The following is a 20,164-nucleotide window of genomic DNA, read 5'->3' on the forward strand; positions in this document are numbered from 1 at the left end:
TATGGTCGAGGGAGGCGATCGCGATGGTTGGTCCATGCGTCATGCTCGTGAACGGGTGCTACTCGTGGTGGCTGGATGATTTTGTTACCGGGAGGTCTGCTTGATGTGTTTTCTTTATTATTACTTCCCTTAAAGTTATAGTTATTATATATTTAATTTTAGGAAATGCTCACATAATGCCTCTATTTATTTACGGTATGTGTGGATTGATGCATCTACTATACTCACTAACTCTTGTGTTAATATTGTATTAATTTACTTTTTTTTTTTTGACTTACTCGTGTAAGTTAAGTTCGTGTTTACTTTCAGTTTTTGACATTTGAGTATTTTTTGCGTCACTTTGCATATATTGTAATTGAAATGATTTGTAAAACAATTAAAATGTAAATCTTGACTTAAAAGGGTGGCAATGAGTTTCTTGCTCTTCTTCTCATTAGCTCAACCCTTTACGAAGTTGCGGTAAATTCAATCAGAAAAAATATTTTTATTTTTTGACATTCATAAGTGTCATTTCTGTGACCTACATGAATAAAGTGTTTTTGAATTTGAATTTTGAATTTGATAGAACGTACAAAAAGATAAATAAAGTATCAACAATTTTCTAATTTGTAACCTCTCAGTGACACCAGGTTTTTCGTTACGTTACGTTACGTTACTTCTTTAAGTAAATTACTTACTTGGCGGAAATGTGGGCTGCTCCTATTCCTTGCGACACAGCTTGATTATAAATCTTTTTTGCTTCATCTTTTTCTTTCACGTAGGCTTTGTAAGATTTTCCATCGAGAGTCCTAAAATTATAAAACTAATTAAAATTGTATTTCTGAAAAAAATATCTTTATAACTGGCAGATAGTTATAGAAATAATATTAATTGCGTTTAAATCTAACAATTCATGGTCCAATTTAAGATATCAATCCATCCATCGTCGTTTACTTGTGTAATGGGTGGAACTCGTAATATTTGTAGTTAAACATTCTTATAAAAAACATGTACTCGTATATACCGAGTACAAGAGCCAAACTTAGTCGCGGATACTGTACACTACTTTAATGGATATTATTTAGTCCGGTCAATTTAGACCAAAAAATGAGAGAAGTTACATAAAGTCCCAACAAGCTGAAAATCAGTGAAATTGTTCAAAACATAATTATAAACAATGTTTAAAAGTTCCCCATCATTCCCGTATATGGAAAAATTTTTGAAGGTTATAAAAAACGCGCTAAGTACACTACCTCCTAGGTGGCGTGGAAACTTGTGCATATTATGACGATAACAACTTTTATAACTTTTTGAATCGTTATATCTCAGAAACGGTGGCTCGTAAGAAAAAATGTATTAATACATTTTTATAGATAATTTTATGATCTACAATTTTGTCTGAGGTACTTTTATGATAAAACTTACCGTTTTGCTGAAAAACGCGAAAAACTATTTTTTTTTGACCTTTGACCTTGAATAAAAAAAAATTCCATACACGTGAATGATAGGGAACTTTTAAACATGGTTTATAATTATGTTTTTAACAATTTCACTGATTTTCAGCTTGTTGGGACTTTATGTAACTTCGAATGTCTAAATTGACCGGACTTTTATTATATTTATAGTATTTTAATTGTATAATATGTTTACAACATTATGTTTATATCAAAGATGGCAGGGCATGTAATTATTTAAATGTTTTTTTTTTCTTTCTCGAATTTTGGTGCTGAAAATCAGCGCTGCAGCCAGTAATGGTTGAGCATCAGCATTATCTTTTGTCACACAGCATATTAAGGTATTTAGATTGTTATTTTATGTGTGGGCATGTAATAAATTATATTAATTATTCTTAATATACTTAGAACTTAGAAATGGGTACCGATTTATCTACCGTCAAACAAACAGTTTGAAGAAAGTGAGTGCCGGTATAAGTATTCACGAACGCAACGCTTTAGGTCGTTGTGCGATGTGTAGGGATGACAACCGTACTCAAAAATAGAGTATGTGCATTCTGTAATCTAGAGCCACTATCACATTTGTACATAATATACTGACTTTTTGGCACATACCTGCCATACTAATAGAGGGACACGATACAAAAAGATGCTGTATTTAATGAACCAAACTTTTGGTGGTAGTCAGACACAAAACTAAGGTACCTACGTTTCTGCAGGGAACCACAATCAGTCAGGTCAACATATAGTTAATCTCAATGTGACAAGTTGTTGGAGGAAAAAAATGTTTAAAAAATTCTAGATTCATGCATATTACATATATTAAACTGTACTCTTAATTCATCCTCTTTGCAATCCGACATACTCATTGCTTGCAATGAAAGTTGGCAGCCCTAGCGATGCGATACTATTCAAATCATTGTTCACTCTTATGGGTATTATCCCTGTGTATAGAAATAAGGACAGACCGCCGATATCTTACGGCCGTTCCCAATATTCAGTCTATCTTCGGTTGTGGATAAAAAATCGTAACTATAGTTAACTTTTCTGTCCCAATAAACTTATCGACGGTAACTCATCTTATCCGTACACGCTGTCTGACAATGGGACGACGTATAGCTAACTAGGGGTAGAAGTTTGTATGGAAATTGCAACAGTGAACTAGCGATAAGAATGACTTATCGGGTATATTGGGACAGCTTCAGATTATTGACAGCTAATTATTGACAGTAGAAGGTAGTCATTTATGTCTATCTGTGGATAGTATATTGGGAACGGCCGTAAGTGAGCTTAGGTTAGGTTATAAAATTCAACAATCAAAAATATCGTCTCCATACAGACGAGTCCTTGCTGACATCATACGGACGTTTACTAGACAAGAATCTCTGCCTGTTCCAATGCGCGGGGGTTATACGTCATGATTCCGTTTATCAATAGGTGCACCATTATTATTTTAAGAAGACTAAAGACCAACTGGTAATTGGTAATACAGAGTAGTAAAGGTTAAAAATATTTATTATTTAATAAAATATTGTACTAAGAAATAGAGGAAGAATAATAAGTTAATAAGCTAATTTATTATGTACATAAAAATAAGAACAATTTAAAATACGAAAGCTTTAAAATTCCAAAAATTGCTGGAAAAAAAATGGTCTTACATTATGAACCCGCTAATAAAAGCAGTCTCCGGCAGAAGGACTCTGAAGAAAGCTTCTTGCGATTTTTTGGCGGGGTTTCGGACAGTGGCTGTGACAGCAGTGCGTGCGTAGCGTAATGCTATTTCAGAGTGTACCCGCATTTCTGACAGTTTTATTGGAAGGAGGGGCCCCTCTGTGGTCGGCGCTGCTTCCGTGCTTACAGGGACCTTAAATTATATCTGGATATAGTGAATTGCTGGTAATAAAAAAGTACAAGGTTTAGGAGCATGGTTTGATGTGAAACGAAGAGAAGTGATGATAACTATTTCGTGGTTACATTATGGTGTAACTCACTACAGTGTCCTCAGGTACGGTCAAGCAATAATCTGTATTGTCAGAATTACGGACAATGATGGGTAAACATAGTGAGACAGCCCCGATCCGTCAACCGATCTTCACCATTATTGCTCCATTATAATGCGAGACCTCACGCGGCTCGAGAGCCCGTTTGAACTCTATAGAACACCCATTTGAAATCCATTCACCATCCTACGTTCCAATGGCATTCCCCCGATAGTGCTGCGGGCATGTGCTCCGGAACTGGCGCCGGTTCTTATCCGTCTTTTCCGGCTCTCCTACTCATCAGGCGTAGTCCCGAAATTATTCAAGACGGCTTTAGTGCACCCGATCCCTAAGAAACTTAAACCCACTTTGTGGAATCAATTACCGGCTGCGGTCTTCCCGTACAGATACAACTTAGGGACCTTCAAGAAAAAGTATACCTACTCCCACCTTAAAGGCCAGCATCGCATTTCTTGACACACCTGTTGTTGCGGATGTCCATGGGCGGTTGCCTCACATCTCCCCATCCCATTAGCCTCTTGCCCGTTTGCCCCCTCTTTTATAAAAAAAATACGTACTCGCCAGACCTGGACCCAATCTACAACCATTTCTTCCACGATTTGGACAAACTTCTACAAGCTTCAAAAAATACTTTTAAGTAGGAATGCAAAACGCCTTCAGAGACTTGTTGATACAGGTCCCGAGAATTATACAAAGACATATATAAATGACCTTCCCTTAAGATGAAATGATAATAATTCTATAATAATACCATTTGTATTATAATATTCTACTGTACAAAAAAAAAAAAATTTAGTACAAAACGATAATTGCATTCCGCTATTAAGCATCTAATATAAAGTTAGTTGAAGGAAATTAATAATGGTTCGCAGAGTCTCTAGTGATTTTGCTGTTCTGAATCAATTTCATTTAAAAAAGTGGAGCTTAATATTAGCGTAACGTTCCAATATCGTGAACGTGTAATAAAATTTAATTTCATACCTCATCTCCCGATGTTGTAAGCACTAAAGAATCTTCTGTGGGTACTGCTGCAGACTTCACTGTTGATATAAAGAATATCAACAGCACCACCCCTTTTTCCAAACGCTTCAATCGTCGCATCGTAGGAACTATAAAAAACATATTAAATCAAAGAATTTAATTTTAACCAAATCAAAATATGCAGGATACGAAAATTATTCCGGAGGTAAATATTACATTTATTCGGAAACGTCAATATTTTTCTTTTAATATATTTCGATGATTTTAACTTAATCCCAAGTATTTATGACATCTATGTGCTATTCGTCGACACTTTGGCTTTTTTATAGATGTTACAAAAAAAATCTATATTAACTTATAATCTCCTTTTTTAAATTATGTTTATACTTTGTGTGGCATCACTGTCCCATTACAAAATAAAAAATAGGTACAGTGGGAATAAAAGGTTTATGATTGTTCCTCGTGTTAACATTATGCTTATCATAGTTTCTAGAAAATTCGCTAATATTCCTATGTAATGTTATGTACAATTACATCATCGAGAGTATGACGAGAGGCAAAAAAAAATTTTTCTCTTAATAATTCTTTAGGACCTCGGTTATAAATAGCGCGAATAGCCCTCTTCTGCAGCACAATAATGCACTCCCCTATTGCAAAATGCCATAGGACATATTACTATGAAAATAACTGAAGAAAAATCGCCCCGTCTCTATGTCAGTTAATAGACAATTAACTTCTTTTTAACCGCGTATACTGCAGAACTGAGTCTATTAGCCAATCCTTCAATATAAAGTCCCCATTGTACTTTGGAATGGAGAGTAATGTCAGGAAATATTTTATGGATGAGCAGGACAAACGATCCTAGTGATCGTACGATAGTACGTGATGCAACACCAGAGGAATTACAGGAGCGTTTCCGGCCTTTTAGAAAGGTTTACGCGCTGTTTTTGCTTGCCACAGCTTGGTTGTACGTGGAAGCAAATTCATTGAAAAAAAACTTCGTGGAGGAACGCCACACATACCAGATGGTGGGAATGATAATATCCTAATTTGTAGCGTGTCGCGTGGAGGTGGAATTCGGCAGAAGTAAATTCAAAAAACATAGCAGATTCCACCGGTTCTACCACCTCTTCGCTTAACAAAACATTGGCATCTACATTTTTGACATATAGGTTGGAAAATTTTATATATTACTAGCTGACCCAGCAAACGTTGTATTGCCATATAAAGTAATAAAAAAAAATCAATAATAAAATTTTTGGGGTATAAAAATAGATAACGACCGATTCTCAGATCTTCATTATTGAAGTACGATAAATTATGATTATTCATTATATTCGATTGCTATCTTGCAACTCTATTGCGTATCTGTGGAGCGATACTAAAATAGGTGTTGATCGTAGACGGTTGAAAATTTGAAATTGTATGTATTTTTAATGATGAATCATAATAAAATAACAAAAAAAATGTCAAAAAAATATAAAAAAAATGTGTTTACGGGTGGGTGACCTTTATCTATGACCCGATATGTACACAAAGTTTCATACAAACCGCTTCAGCCGTTTCGGAGGAGTTTGGTAACAAACACCGGGACACGAGAATTTTATATATAAGACTTAAGGTTATTATTATTTAACAATAGGCTATTGTGGCTAAACCGGTACACGATGTCCGATAGAACATTGTTAACTTCGTCATAAGCCACTCGGTTTCTTTCCATTTTGTATTTGAGTGAAGTTTCATCCGCATACAAATACTACCTTGTGGTTTTTTCCACAAGGTTAGGTAGATAATAGATCCGAATATCTAAGCTGTTCCGAAGAGCTGTTTGACCTTATTCCTGTATTATTTCTTTTAAATTACTGAAGCTGCCATATTATCTTTGGAAAAAGTAGTGCTCGTTAGAACATGCAAGAAACTCAACGGCCACTCTTAATAATCCATAGAGTATTTTACAATGGCTGTAATATACATAACAAATTATTTTGTAAGGTGCTGCATCCAATATATGAATCGTGTTCAATGTTAAAAGTTATCATCTAAATCATCCCCCATCTGGATGTCTGCCATTCCTGTATAGTACGGTTTTCAAGAAACTTTCTTTCACAACCAAACTATACAAAACCTCCTGAGAAAAAATTGGATAGTATCGCTTGGAAACCGAAGATCAGTAGGTACTGCAGATTGGTGAGTAAATACTTGCTTAGCCAGAGATTTTGACAGTTTGTGAAAGGCGTGGTTTATCACATAAATACGAATTTAAACGAATTAGCTTTTGAAGTACTTACACAGATATAGAGATGATGATGCATCTGCCATACAGTCTTAACGTTGCACCTTGTGATTATTTTATTTCAGAAAATTAAAGATAAGCGGGGATGTATACGATTTGGGGCGATGTATATGCTAATACAACAAGATTCCAGAAAATGTGTAAAACAAATGTGTTACGAAATTCAAAATAATTATTAAAAAACGTTTTTGTGGTGAAGGTTACTAAAACATAAATAACTTTCTAAATGGTTGGGAATGGAGGGACCGCACCCCTTTAAATAATACGTTTTATTGTACGATATTTTTATGAAAAAAAAAAGAAGCCCTCTGAGTTTCTTGCGCCCGTTCTTCTCAGGTCTGAGGTATACTTTTTCGAATGGGTGGTAGTTTTTGACTTTCAATTCAATGTGATTTAAATAAATAAAAAATACTTGAATTAGAATTTACAAACCCTGAGGAGTCGGTGAGTGCATTCCAAGAGGCCATTCAAGACGTCCTTCAGGAAGACTGATAAAACTGCTTTATTCGCCACCAAAGAATGCAAAAGTGTGCTAATAATAAATATATCCTATCATTTAAACATAACTATGTAGCATTATTTATGCGAATCCAGAAACTTACAGTATCACCTAAGATGTTTACATTATACTTAATCTTAATGGGTTCTAGTGGTCAGTCGCACCAGCTCTTATGTAGAAAAAATGATAAGTGGAATTATTTATTTTTCATAATATGATAGGTATATTATGTTGAACGCTATCCGGGTAACTTTGATAAGAAAGTGAATTAAAACTGTTGTTTCGCTTCTACGATGCATATTATATTTTAAAAACTAGTTGATTCCCCGCGACTTCACCCACGTACACACAGGACTGAGCACGAGTCGAGATATTACCATTATTTTTTTTATATAAAAGAATACGTATAACATAAGCTGTTGCGACAGTTTTTAACCGACTTCAAAAAAGGAGGAGGTTCTCAATTCGTCGCTATTTTTTTTTTAATGTTTGTTACCTCCAAAACTTTCGACTGTATGAACCGATTTTTATAATTCTTTTTTTCTTTGAAAGCTGGTGCTTCCCGAGTGGTTCTATTTTAATTTGGTCCAGATCTGAAAGTGGTATCCATGAGAAAACCATAAAAGTCTTAAATTTTGCTATACATACGTATGGCAAAGTGGATGATAAATTTACATTTAACTCAATATCGCGCCAACCGATTTCGATGATTCTTTTTTTATTGGAATGCATATACTTCAAAGATAGTTTGGTGAGAGTTTGGTTAGGTTCTGATTACGGACTCCATGACAAAGTAACGAAACACTGTCTGTAATCAAATTGCAAAGTACTTATGTTCATTGCTGCATTGAAAAATTTAGTATATTTACACATATTTAGACAAATTGTTAGTTAGTGTACTTCAAATTCACTAAAAATCATAAAATAAAAAAAATTAGAATTAGATTAATTAATTAGATTGTATAAAAATACGCAATTATTCTTATACTTTTTATGCACATAATATATATTGTTTTGGAATAGTGTTTTTGAAAGCGGTTGTTTTTTTGTAAATAATGATGTGCTCGGTTCTACAAAGTCGTAGTACATTATTTCATTCTATCATCAATAATAATAATCAGTACTTATTGCAGCGCACGCGATATACATAATGAATATTTAAGTATTTTTTTTACAACTTGGGTTACATTATGGGAGTTTTAGTAAGGATCTCTAGTTTTTTTTTTAAATATAATATAGCCTATGTAGGCCGGGGATAATGTAGCTTCACAACATTGAAAGAATTTTTCAAATCGGTTCCGTAGTTTCGGAGCCTAATCAATGCAAACAAACAATCAAATCTTTCCTCTTTATAATATTAGTATAGATGCACATTGCGTTTCGGTTAAGTAATTTATTTATGTATGAAGTACAATGACTAGAACAGACATCAATTACCTCATTCTCCTTCGTCAAGAAAAAAACTAAAAGACATGTTAAACGGTTTTAGTAGGTAGATATATTGTTTATTATTGCATGCGCATTCGATATGAATAAGCGATATCGTGACCCATCTTGACCTTGGTATTTCAAGATAGACAGGAAAATATAAGACTTATTAATAAAACTTTTTTGACGCCTTACCGACTATAACGGTCTTAGAACTTCTTAAATTACCTTAGGTACCTACTGAGGAAATTTAATTTTAAGCTGCCTTAAAAAGTTATTATGAAAGTGGTAAAGCCGGTCGCAAAACTCGCCGTAATCTAGCCTCTATGGCGGTATAATCGGTCATTCGCGCTCATTAGAACCGGATAACTCATTGTAATGCCACAGAAACAAATGCAGCATTTAAACAAAAAAATAAAAATGTTATTGTTATATAAGCGGCAATACCTACTCACCGATTTGTTTACGCTCAACGAGATGATTGCTTCAATTGAGAAATGCTTTGATTCCTGTAGTGATGCTTCGTGAGCTCATGTACTAACCACTCGAGTCAACACGATAGTCGACACTGGGCACTGGCCAGTCCGAGCGGAATCAATCGACGTGTGTTTCGATTGTCAGCGGCTGAGGAACTCGTTACGAAAACAATCACGTTTTGCCTATATGTATACTGACTGTTTACGTTTGTAGACGGGTTTCTACCGTCTACATAGGTAAAATGATCTTGATACTTTTTGCTGTGTAAAGTTGCCTCGCAGCCTGCGAACAATACAATGCAGGCAGGCAGGCAATTAGGCGCCTAATTGAATGTGGCGTTCTTAGTACTTCATACTGGTTGAATTTTTATTGAATGAAACATTGTTCATTTCAATAATAACTATCCAAATAAAGAGCTATGAGTTTTTCTTGAGTGTTATTTCCGCTAGTTTTGTCTTTCACCAATTCGACATGTGTTATGTAAAGGAATAAAAGGCACTCATTTTCTCAAAATGGAATCCTCTAGAATTCTGATTGATGTAATTTCTAACACTAACACCGCTTCGGAAACAAATGGCGCTCTGAGAGAGAAGAAGCGGCCTAAGAAAACCCTCCCAGCATTCTTTTTAACGAAATATACAATATTGTACTGTCATTGTTATTGCTATAAAATAATCATAATCTAGTCCCAGGCTGTCCGATCACTTAGATATTCAGGCGTGGAGTAGTAGGATTTACGAGCCTTTAGTAAGCAGTGTAGTGAAGTGTATTAAAGCAGCCTTAAAGCTATTAGGTATCTCATGAAGCCTACTAGAATTAGTTAGTGTTATAAAAGTGAAAATCACTACTTATTTAGAGCAAAAAAGCATATGTCGTGAGCATGTCGGGTAAAGCCTCAACACCGGGTCATCGGTTTATTTATATTATGTTTTAGAGTTCTCTACGTCCGAGTGAGATCCAGAACAATCATGCCCGTCTGTCCGCCTGTCAAGGTACATCTAGTTTAAGGCAATCATACCAGCGACCCATTGTTATTTTTACTTCTTACTTCTTATTTTTTAATCGTTTATATCAAACTAAAATTTAATTATCAATTTAAGGTGACTTTATTAAGACGATATGTTATGTTTTTAAAGTGATAACCATCACTTCTAGGATTAATACACAAATAAAATTAGAAAAACAAAATTCGTTCACGACCTCCGGCGTTCCTTGCCGGTGCTCTAACCAACTGAGCTAACCGTTCGAATACCGCCTCGTTATAAAATTCTGTTTGCTTTGTTCAACTCTCAGGTTGTGGCTTCATCTACAGGATCTACTTTACAGTTGATAACCTGCACAACCCCAATATTTCCATATTAGGAAATTGACTTGAGATGTCGCTCTTGTAAATCTAAACAATATGTTATGTTTTTAAAGTGATAACCCTCACTTCTAGGATTAAATAGAGCACCGGCACGGAACGCCGGCAGTCGTGGGTTCGAATCCCGCATCGTTCATAAAATTTTGTTTTTCAAATTTTATTTGTTTATTAAGACCCCCAAGGAGTGGGATACGCGGTAAAAGCTAGTTTTAATTAAAATTTCAATTATTAACAAATGTTATTCGGGTCGTGAGGCATATTTATGAACGACAACACATATTTAAATTGCGGGAATTTCCGAAGACGCTGTGTATAGCTTGATAAGAAATACCGCGGCTTCCAAGAATCGACAAAGATAATAATTGGTTTATTTTCTGCACGCAACGAAGTTTGCCGAGGAAAAGGAGCATCAATCCACTTGATAGAATAAAAAAATAGTTTTACTTACTTCTTAAAATGCAGGTTATCATAAACATGTTTAACAAGGTGTGTTTAAAACTTAGACAGCGACGAAAACTTAAAACTTAGAACTATTTTGCGTTCTGTTTTTATATAGCAATAACATTCACACTTAGATATTTTATAGGTAAGTACGTCTAGAGTATAGACTATAGAGAGAGCCAGCTAGGAAATGTATGACAACAGGCCAGGTTTGTTTTTGTGTGCACGACAGCTACGGCTTACACTCGCGATACGTCAGTCTCTTTGTTTTAGCTTGCATGCGTTTGCTGAAAATAGAGGCTAACAGCTCGCCGCAATTCTTTTCAATGTGTTCACAGCCGCCAAGGTTATCTATATATTTAAAACATAGAATAGTTTTAATACTATATTATGGTCACTGTTGTTAGGTAGGCTCATTACGATATAACTTAGTATAAATTGACAGGCTTGGTATCACATGGATCTCACAACTTTTTACGGTAGAAGAACTAAGTTGCAAGACTTGGTTTTTTTTACAAATAAATGTTTTTGATGGCATAATAATTGAACTCATATAAATAAACATGAACATATTTACACTTACTAAATAATGACTGCCATGTTGCCTTGCTAAACGTTATTTATACTCATAACTAAGCAATGACGCCGTACTCCTGAATACTCTCGGTAGAATTTATACAATACATCCCAATAATCTGGAATGTTATCATCTTAGGATGTTATTAGATGTTGTCAAGGGAACAACTTGTTTTGCCTTACTTACTTGCCAGTAACCCAGCGCTCTATTACGCCAAAATGGCGTCAGCGTGCCGGTACGCGGCTTTACTTGGTTTGAAATTAAGAAAAAACCAGGCGCGCTCACCACGGAATTTATTAATAAAAAAACTAATTTTGACGCGACTGGCTTGAAAGTACACAAATTTTATTGCCTAGAGCAGGGATCACAAAATTATTTTGGACCACTGACCCCTTTTCCAAAATGAACTGTTACCTCAGAACCCCATGGCCAAATTACCTACTTTTAAGATCAACTCCCATATTCATAATGGTCCGCTAACTAAAGACAGCTGCTACAGAGTGTTATTTTTCATTCTGACTTAGGTCAATAGAAGAAGACAGAGTGAGAATTAGCAATGCTTTAAGTTAGCAGACTATTATGAATAAAGGCGTCTATCTTTAGTTTTTTCCCATTGATACAAAATGCCTAGGTACTAAGGTACCAATTGGAAAACTTTGCACTTGGTCAAGTGAGTAAAGTTGGCTTCATTTTTAACCGACTTCAAAAAGGAGGAGCTTATCAATTCGATCGGTATTTCTTCTTATGTATGTACACCGATTACTCTGAGATTTATGATCCGATTTAAGTAATTCTTCTTTTGTTTAATGTGAAATAGATGCTATTTGTCCCATAAAATATTTTGTCTACTTGGATGAAATAATTGTTTTCTGTGTACGGCTTTTTTTTGAGTTTTCATTCAGGTTGATTATATATTATTATTAACTGACACTAAAACGTAAAAAATAAAAAAAAACGACTTCAAAAACTGAAAAGTATCAAATAACTAAAAATCTAATCTAAAACACCACTTATGCAAAACTTTACCTTTAATATTAATAAAATACTATCATTTGTATGTACTACATAGATAGTCTTTGAAGTCGGTGCCAAGCCAAATGTAATAAAGGTACCTACACTCGCCACGCGTGACTTTAAGCGGGAGAGCTTCGTCTAGAACCAAGCGGATAGACACGCGTGGCCAGACAAACTAAATAATTACAGTAAGTAAGCTGTTTATCATATTGGGCTTGGCACTGACTGACCTATCAATAGGTAGCACATAAATAATAGTATTTTATTAATATTAAAGGTAAAGGTTTGCATAAGAGGTGTTTTAAATTAAATTTTTTGTCGTAAGTAGGTAGGAAATAATATTTAAAAAAGTATTAATTCACAAAGAGAAAATAAAAAATTCAGTGTGATACATGAACCTAGTGACTATCTACCAATCTAGCTACATCCGGTTCAATATTGGTGAATTGCAGCCTTAAATCTCCACGTTCGTTGATTTTCAAACGGTTTCATTGTTTGGCCAAAATGTTTGTACCCATAAAGAAGCTTTTTTCAACTAGGTATGATGGAAAAGCGATAAGGTATTTTTCAGCAATGTTCCGTAATGTAGGATACTGTGTTTCAATATTGCGTTGCAGCCAGAACTTTTGATAGCCTTGGTTGAACTTCTGAATAAGGTATTGTACAGTTTTATTAACCATTGACGAATTTGTAAATTTAAAAGATCCTCAAATCCTTGTGTGATGCGTCCAAGTGAGTGACATATAATAAAATGTCATCATCTTGAAGCATTTCTGGTAATTTTGATAAATGCGGAAACTGCGAATATTCTTTTCTGCCTAAATTTAGTTTATACAGGATTAGTTTACCCACTTAGGCCGATATTATTGATTTTGTTTTAATCAAGTTAAGATCGTCACCCTGCAACTGCAAATTAACTTTGTTGAACAATCCAAAGATATTAGTGAAGTAAGAAATATCTGTTCCACAAATAAAATTTGAAAGACAAAATTTTATGAACGATGCGGGATAAAATTTTGTCTTTCAAATTTTATTTGTGTATTAATCCTAGAAGCGAGGGTAATCACTTTAAAAACATAACATATTGTTTAAATATCTGTTATACAATTGTTCAGATTTCTTTCAAATTTGGATCTTTTTGAAATAAAAATTTCTCCATACACGTATTTAATACAAAAATGATAAGTCTAAGGTAGTTAGAATTGCTAACAAATCCGATCTGCTTAAGTTATAATGACTAAAATATCTATTCCTTATAAAGTTTAAGCGATGCATTAATGATAACAACGATGTTACAAATTTTGCGTCTACCCTCTTTATTTATTTTTGTATATGGTATCAACAACAAACATTATCTAGAAACATATTTCATGTGTTATGTGTGTAAACAATAAAAAATGTCTTATATTATGAAATCATAATATTTACGAACTTCCAACATTTTTGTCTTCCTTATTTTTATGGGTATAATACAAATATTATTATTATAAATTATTTCTGTATAGCAGTGCCACTTACGTTTTGAATTGTTAAAATATACATCCAGCATTGCTTGTAACGTCTTAATTTACTTTAATAGTTTTATATATTTTTTGTATCACAAATGACTTGCATAGATTCACTTAATATTTATTACCAGAACGTATGGGGATTACGCACTAAATCTGATTATATTATGTGTAACGTTTTGCAGACTAATTATGACATCATATTCCTAACGGAGACCTGGCCCACACCTGATTTCAAGGATGCCGAGTACTTTTGTAGTGGTTACAACGTTTATAGACGTGATAGACCAGGTGCGGGGTGCGCGGGGGGTGCCTCCCGCGGTAGCGTAATTCTGATAGCTGTGAGGTCGGGGCTGAATGCGCGCCGCCGCGATGATTGGTACTCGTCTCCTCACGCTGAGGAGCTGTGGCATACATGTGGTTTACATCAGTATCGGATCGGTTGCAAAATTATTCTAGTGACACTTCCTTAATATTAGGTGATTTCAACATATCTCATGCATTATTGATAAAAAAAAGTCAAACTTGTATTTATCATTAAATACAAATAATCATTCAAATGCTGCTTTTTTTATTTCTTGAGCTTATCAAATACGGAACAATATAATGGATGTTTAAACACTAATGGCCGAATACTAGATCTAGCCTTGAGTAACAATGAATGTGAAATATCATGCTGTGCGTCTCCCCTTACACCGGAAGGTCCACACCACAAGGCAATCGAAATAATATTCCCTCTTCGTCGCACAAAATATTTAAAGGCAAATATTCAATCCAAGTTCATTTTTCATGCAGCGAATTTCGACACCATAAGTAAAGAATTATGGGAGGTAGACTGGAATATAACGCACGGAATGAATACGGATGAAGCAGTTGGTTATATTCACAATATCTTGCTCTAGTTAAAGACTACATACCTCAAAAAAAAGGTTTATAAGTTTCCACCCTGGTACTCTCGAATTTTGATGAAAGTTATTAGAGAAAAATTAAGGGCCCATTCAAGATGGAAAAAATATAACCCCCGCGATTTCCAGGAGTTTAAACTATTGCGTAAGCGCGTCAGTAGATTACAAACTGAATGTTACAATAAATATATAATATATTCTGAAGATAATATAAAAGTAGTCCCAAAATACTTTTGGAGCTTCATAAAATCAAAATTTTCTTCGAAACTAGAACTACATGTTATACGATGGTAATGTATCCAGTGACGGTGAAACCATTTGCCAATTATTTTAATGAATATTTTCACTCCGTTTTCTTACCAGTGAATAACTCCTTTAGTGCAACTATCCCATCCAATGTTGGTTATCAGGTAGACTCTCCCGTAAACGTGTCTGATATCTATATTACGTTAACGGACAGCCCTAAGTGCAGAGGTTGTCTGACCGAAGACGAAACGGTCGCTCACGTAATCCTGGAATGTGCGGGGGTGGCCAACCAACGGGCAAAAACCTTAACCAATACAAGGTCGCTCCAAGAAGTCTGTGAACACCCCAGGAATGTTCTGAACTTCTGGAAGGAGCTGGGCTGGTTGGAGTAACCGGCCATTACTGCACGCAAAATGGACCCATGCTAGTGGTTTAATTGCGGAAACAGGAGCCCTATACCATTACCATTACCATTCTATATTACGTTAGATTCCATTCAAAAACAACTAAAACATGTTGATGTAACAAAAAGCCTCGGTGCTGATGGAACACATCCTCTCATATATCTAAACTTTCGAAAGAATTATCTACACCTATATTTATAATTTTTTTTAAATAATTATCAGAAGGATGTTTTCCTTCAATTTGGAAAAAGGCTCTTATTACTCTCATCAATAAAGGAGGTGATAAGCACGATATACGACAATATAGGCCCATCTCCAAATTATGTATTTTAGGTAAAATATTGGAAAAGATTGTAACGAACGAGTTGTCGGCGTTGATCTCCCAACAAATGTCACAATAGCAACATGGCTTCTACCGGGGAAGAAGTGTCGATACCAATCTTGTATTATATACAGATTATATCCTTAATGCTATGGATTCAGGGTATCAAGTTGATGCAGTGTATACACCGCATCTCCGAAGCTTTCGATAAATTAAACCATACCACGCTAATTAATAAATTGTCGAAATTCGGTATACACGAGGACTTACTTCGTTGGTTGATTTCTTATATTTCGAATCGTAGCCAAGCTGTTGCACTAAAGGGTTATACATCTGAATGTATAACCCTGTACCTGGGTACCTTGAAATATCTTCGGGTATACCACAGGGCTCACATTTAGGGCCTTTTATGTTTATACTGTACGTTAATGATACAGAAAAGTGTTTTAGGAACTCTCATCATTTGCTCCATACAGATGATACAAAGATATATAAAATACTCAAATCTCGAGAAGATTGCGTTCAGTTACAATCAGACTTAAGGCTGATTTACACGTATTAAGTTGGCAAGTCTTAACTAAATTTCAAGCTACTTAATTTTAAGTAACCGTTTACACGTAAAAATACTAAATAACTAGTTAAACTCATTTATTCGCTCAAGATGGACGACCACAGAACAAATACACCCCTAGCGGACGACCAACATTGTATTAAATGAGGTATTGGATGAAGTAAAAGATGAAATAATCAGAGAAGCAAGAATACCTAAAAGACTGTGGGTAAGAAAATGGATAAGCAGGAGAAATGAATATTATTTTTGTTTCAACTTCTTTAACACCAAAATTTGAAATCGCCATGGCTGACGCTATAGCGGCAAGACGATGTTGTTTTGCTTGCTTATTTCTGTAATTTAAGCTTTTAATATTCCATAAACAATCGTCCTTTATGTATTCTTCAATGAACTTTATTGTCGTGTCTTCCGTCCACTTCGACATTTTTGAAAGATTTTTTATTTATAAATTAAGTAGGAACTAAGTTGCAATCACTCCGCCAGCTTATGCTTTTCACTTAAATTTAACTAAATTTTGCCTGTCCAAACGTGTCAAGTGATTAGCCACGCCCACCAACTTAACCGAAAAATAGACAAAATTCTATTCTACCTTGTTTACTTGCAACTTCTTACTAAATTCACTGTTTACACGCGTTAAGTCACTTAAAATTAAGTTAAAATTTAGTAAATTTTTAGTCAACTTGATACGTGTAAATCAGCCTTTACAAAGATTTGAATTATTTTGTGAAAATAAGCAACTGTTCATAAATCCTAAATGTTATTCAATAACATAATTTAATTGTTTTTGATTACTTTCTTTCTAGTAAGAAACTACAACTATTAAGGACCTAGGGCTACACCCTTGATTCTCAATTAAACTTTAATCTTCATATCGACAACATTTCCTCTAAGGCTTATAAGCAATTAGGAATGGTATTACGTTTGTCAAAACCATTTAGGCAACCAAATACACTCAAAATTCTTTACTACGCTTTCATCCGCAGTATCCTCGAGTTTGCATGCGTTATTTGGATCTCTCATTACGAGTTCATATCGCTCGTATTGAAGGTATACAAAATAAGTTCTTAAGATAATTGGAATACCGGACTGGGCATATTTTTATCGATTATGCCACTACGTTCCAAAGACACAGAATATCTCCACTAATTAAGAGAAGAAACTATGTCGAACAAATTTTTCTATTTAAATTTATTAACAGTAAGCTTGACTCAGCATCCTTGTTAAATCTAATTAAATTTATAACACCGCGCATCTCCTCTCGTTCTAAGATTACTTTATATGTAGCAATTATGCAGGAAATAGATTTGTGAGGCGCTCTTGTAGTTGCTACAATATACATCGTAATGAAATTAATAAATTTTCATTAAATATACAATAATTTAAGAAAATAGTAGGTGATATTATACTCAATGTAAAAAATTTGTAACTCTAAATCATAAAATCATTGTTGTTGTGTCCTGTTCTTAACTTTACTCTTCTGTTTAAATTTTCGTTTTGTATATTGTAATTTTGTAGTTTTTACTTTTGGTTTAAGGCGAGGTTTTCCCAACACTTTAGGTAAAAATTGCGCGAACGTTAGATTCGATAGGTATGCATGGACACGGGCGTCGGGCATGGCTGAGAACGAACCGAGCGATGCGGGTCAACGACCGCCGACCCAGAAGGACCGCGTAATATTTTTTAAAACTTACAGTTGTGCTAGAGTACGGAATTACTGTGATAATATTTTTTATGCATTTTTGAAGTAAATATTTTTTATCGACGTATGAGAGAAATGTTATATTACGCGCAAAATTATGATTTCAACATTATGGATATCGTATCCGAGATTCTCGAGGGTGCAGAGAACGATTGTGTGATCATTTTTGTAATCCAAGATGGCTGCCGCACTTAATTATGATTTCAGCAATATGGATATCGTGTCCGAGATTGTCGAGGGTGCAGAGAACGATTCTGTGATCATTTTTGAATTCAAAGATGGCCGCCACTCATAATTATAATTTCAGCAATTTGGATATCGTGTCCGAGGTTCTCGAGGGTGCAGAGAACGATTTTGGGATCATTTTTGGAATCCAAGATGGCCACCGCTCAAAATTCGTCCTCGACACCCTCGAGAACCTCGGATACGGTATCGATATTGCTGACATCATAATTTTGTGCGTCGGCCATCTTGAATTTCAAAAATAATCACAAAATCGTTATCTGTACCCTCGAGAACCTCGGACACGATATCCATATTGTTGAAATCATAATTATGAGCGGCGGCCATCTTTGTATTAAAAAATGATCACAGAATCGTTCTCTGCACCCTCGAGAACCTCGGACACGATATCCATATTGCTGAAATCATAATTTTGTGCGGCGGCCATCTTGGATTTCAAAAATGATCACAAAATCGTTCTCTGCACTTTCGAGAACCTCGGACACGATATCCATATTGCTGAAATCATCATTATGAGCGGCGGCCATCTTTGAATTAAAAAATGATCACAGAATCGTTCTCTGCACCCTCGAGAACCTCGGACACGATATCCATATTGCTGAAATCATAATTATGAGCGGCGGCCATCTTGGATTTCAAATATGATCACACAATCGTTCTCTGCACCCTCGAGAACCTCGGACACGATATCCATATTGCTGAAATCATAATTATGAGCGGCGGCCATCTTTAAATTCAAAAATGATCACAGAATCGTTCTCTGCACCCTCGAGAACCTCGGACACGATATCCATATTGCTGAAATCATAATTTTGTGCGGCGGCCATCTTGGATTTCAAATATGATCACACAATCGTTCTCTGCACCCTCGAGAACCTCGGACACGATATCCACATTGCTGAAATCATAGTTATGAGCGGCGGCCATCTTTGAATTCAAAAATGATCACAGAATCGTTCTCTGCACCCTCGAGAACCTCGGACACGATATCCATATTGCTGAAATCATAATTTTGTGCGGCGGCCATCTTGGATTTCAAATATGATCAAACAATCGTTCTCTGCACCCTCGAGAACCTCGGACACGATATCCATATTGTTGAAATCATAATTATGAGCGGCGGCCATCTTTGAATTAAAAAATGATCACAGAATCGTTCTCTGCACCCTCGAGAACCTCGGACACGATATCCATATTGCTGAAATCATAATTATGAGCGGCGGCCATCTTTGACTTAAAAAATGATCACAAAATCGTTATCTGCACCCTCGAGAACCTCGGACACGATATCCATAATGCTGAAATCATAATTTTGTGCGGCGGCCATCTTGGATTTCAAAAATGATCCCAAAATCGTTCTCTGCACCCTCGAGAACCTCGGACACGATATCCATATTGCTGAAATCATAATTTTGTGCGGCGGCCATCTTGGATTTCAAAAATGATCACAAAATCGTTATATGCACCCTCGAGAACCTCGGACACGATATCCATATTGCTGAAATCTTAATTTTGTGCGGCGGTCATCTTGGATTTATCTAACTTCCCTAAAGTACATACATACAAAAATCCCGCGTGGCATGATATTCAAAATAATATTACGTAAATTTTATTTTAGTACTTTCCGACTTACATTTACCTATATATTTCAACAAATACGCTGTCGCATCATCATTATTTTTTTACTATGATTCCCGCTTTGTACGTGTTTGCTAAAATCTTACGTAATGTGAGCCCGAGAGACACGAACACAGTACCTT

The 20,164-nt window shown here is 35.2% G+C and overlaps 1 protein-coding gene and 1 long non-coding RNA gene across 16 annotated transcripts in view; both read right to left on the reverse strand.

The window, feature by feature from the left end:
* LOC126971097 (inter-alpha-trypsin inhibitor heavy chain H4-like) overlaps nt 1-9,276 on the reverse strand; it is a 38,940-nt gene extending 29,664 nt beyond the window's left edge. For 13 of the 15 annotated variants that reach the window (XM_050817246.1, XM_050817241.1, XM_050817245.1 and 10 more), the window contains exons 1-4: nt 9,090-9,275; nt 4,415-4,542; nt 3,092-3,297; nt 678-788 (exon numbers count right to left, since the gene is read on the reverse strand). In XM_050817246.1, coding sequence (XP_050673203.1) covers nt 678-788; nt 3,092-3,297; nt 4,415-4,534 — 437 coding nt within the window. In that variant the 5' untranslated portion in view covers nt 4,535-4,542; nt 9,090-9,275. Of the gene's footprint in view, nt 1-677; nt 789-3,091; nt 3,298-4,414; nt 4,543-9,089 lie in introns of all 15 variants that reach the window. The other 2 variants (XM_050817236.1, XM_050817233.1) reach the window with 1 other exon arrangement.
* Nucleotides 9,277-18,950: 9,674 nt separating this feature from the next.
* On the reverse strand, nt 18,951-19,636 carry LOC126971144 (uncharacterized). Its single transcript, XR_007730834.1, has 3 exons — nt 19,581-19,636; nt 19,181-19,280; nt 18,951-19,080 (listed from the first exon to the last, which is right to left on the reverse strand). It is a non-coding gene; the product is annotated as an uncharacterized LOC126971144 (long non-coding RNA).
* Nucleotides 19,637-20,164: the final 528 nt, after the last annotated feature.

Source organism: Leptidea sinapis, chromosome 23, assembly GCF_905404315.1.
Source record: "Leptidea sinapis chromosome 23, ilLepSina1.1, whole genome shotgun sequence".
NCBI classification, from domain to species: domain Eukaryota; kingdom Metazoa; phylum Arthropoda; class Insecta; order Lepidoptera; family Pieridae; genus Leptidea; species Leptidea sinapis.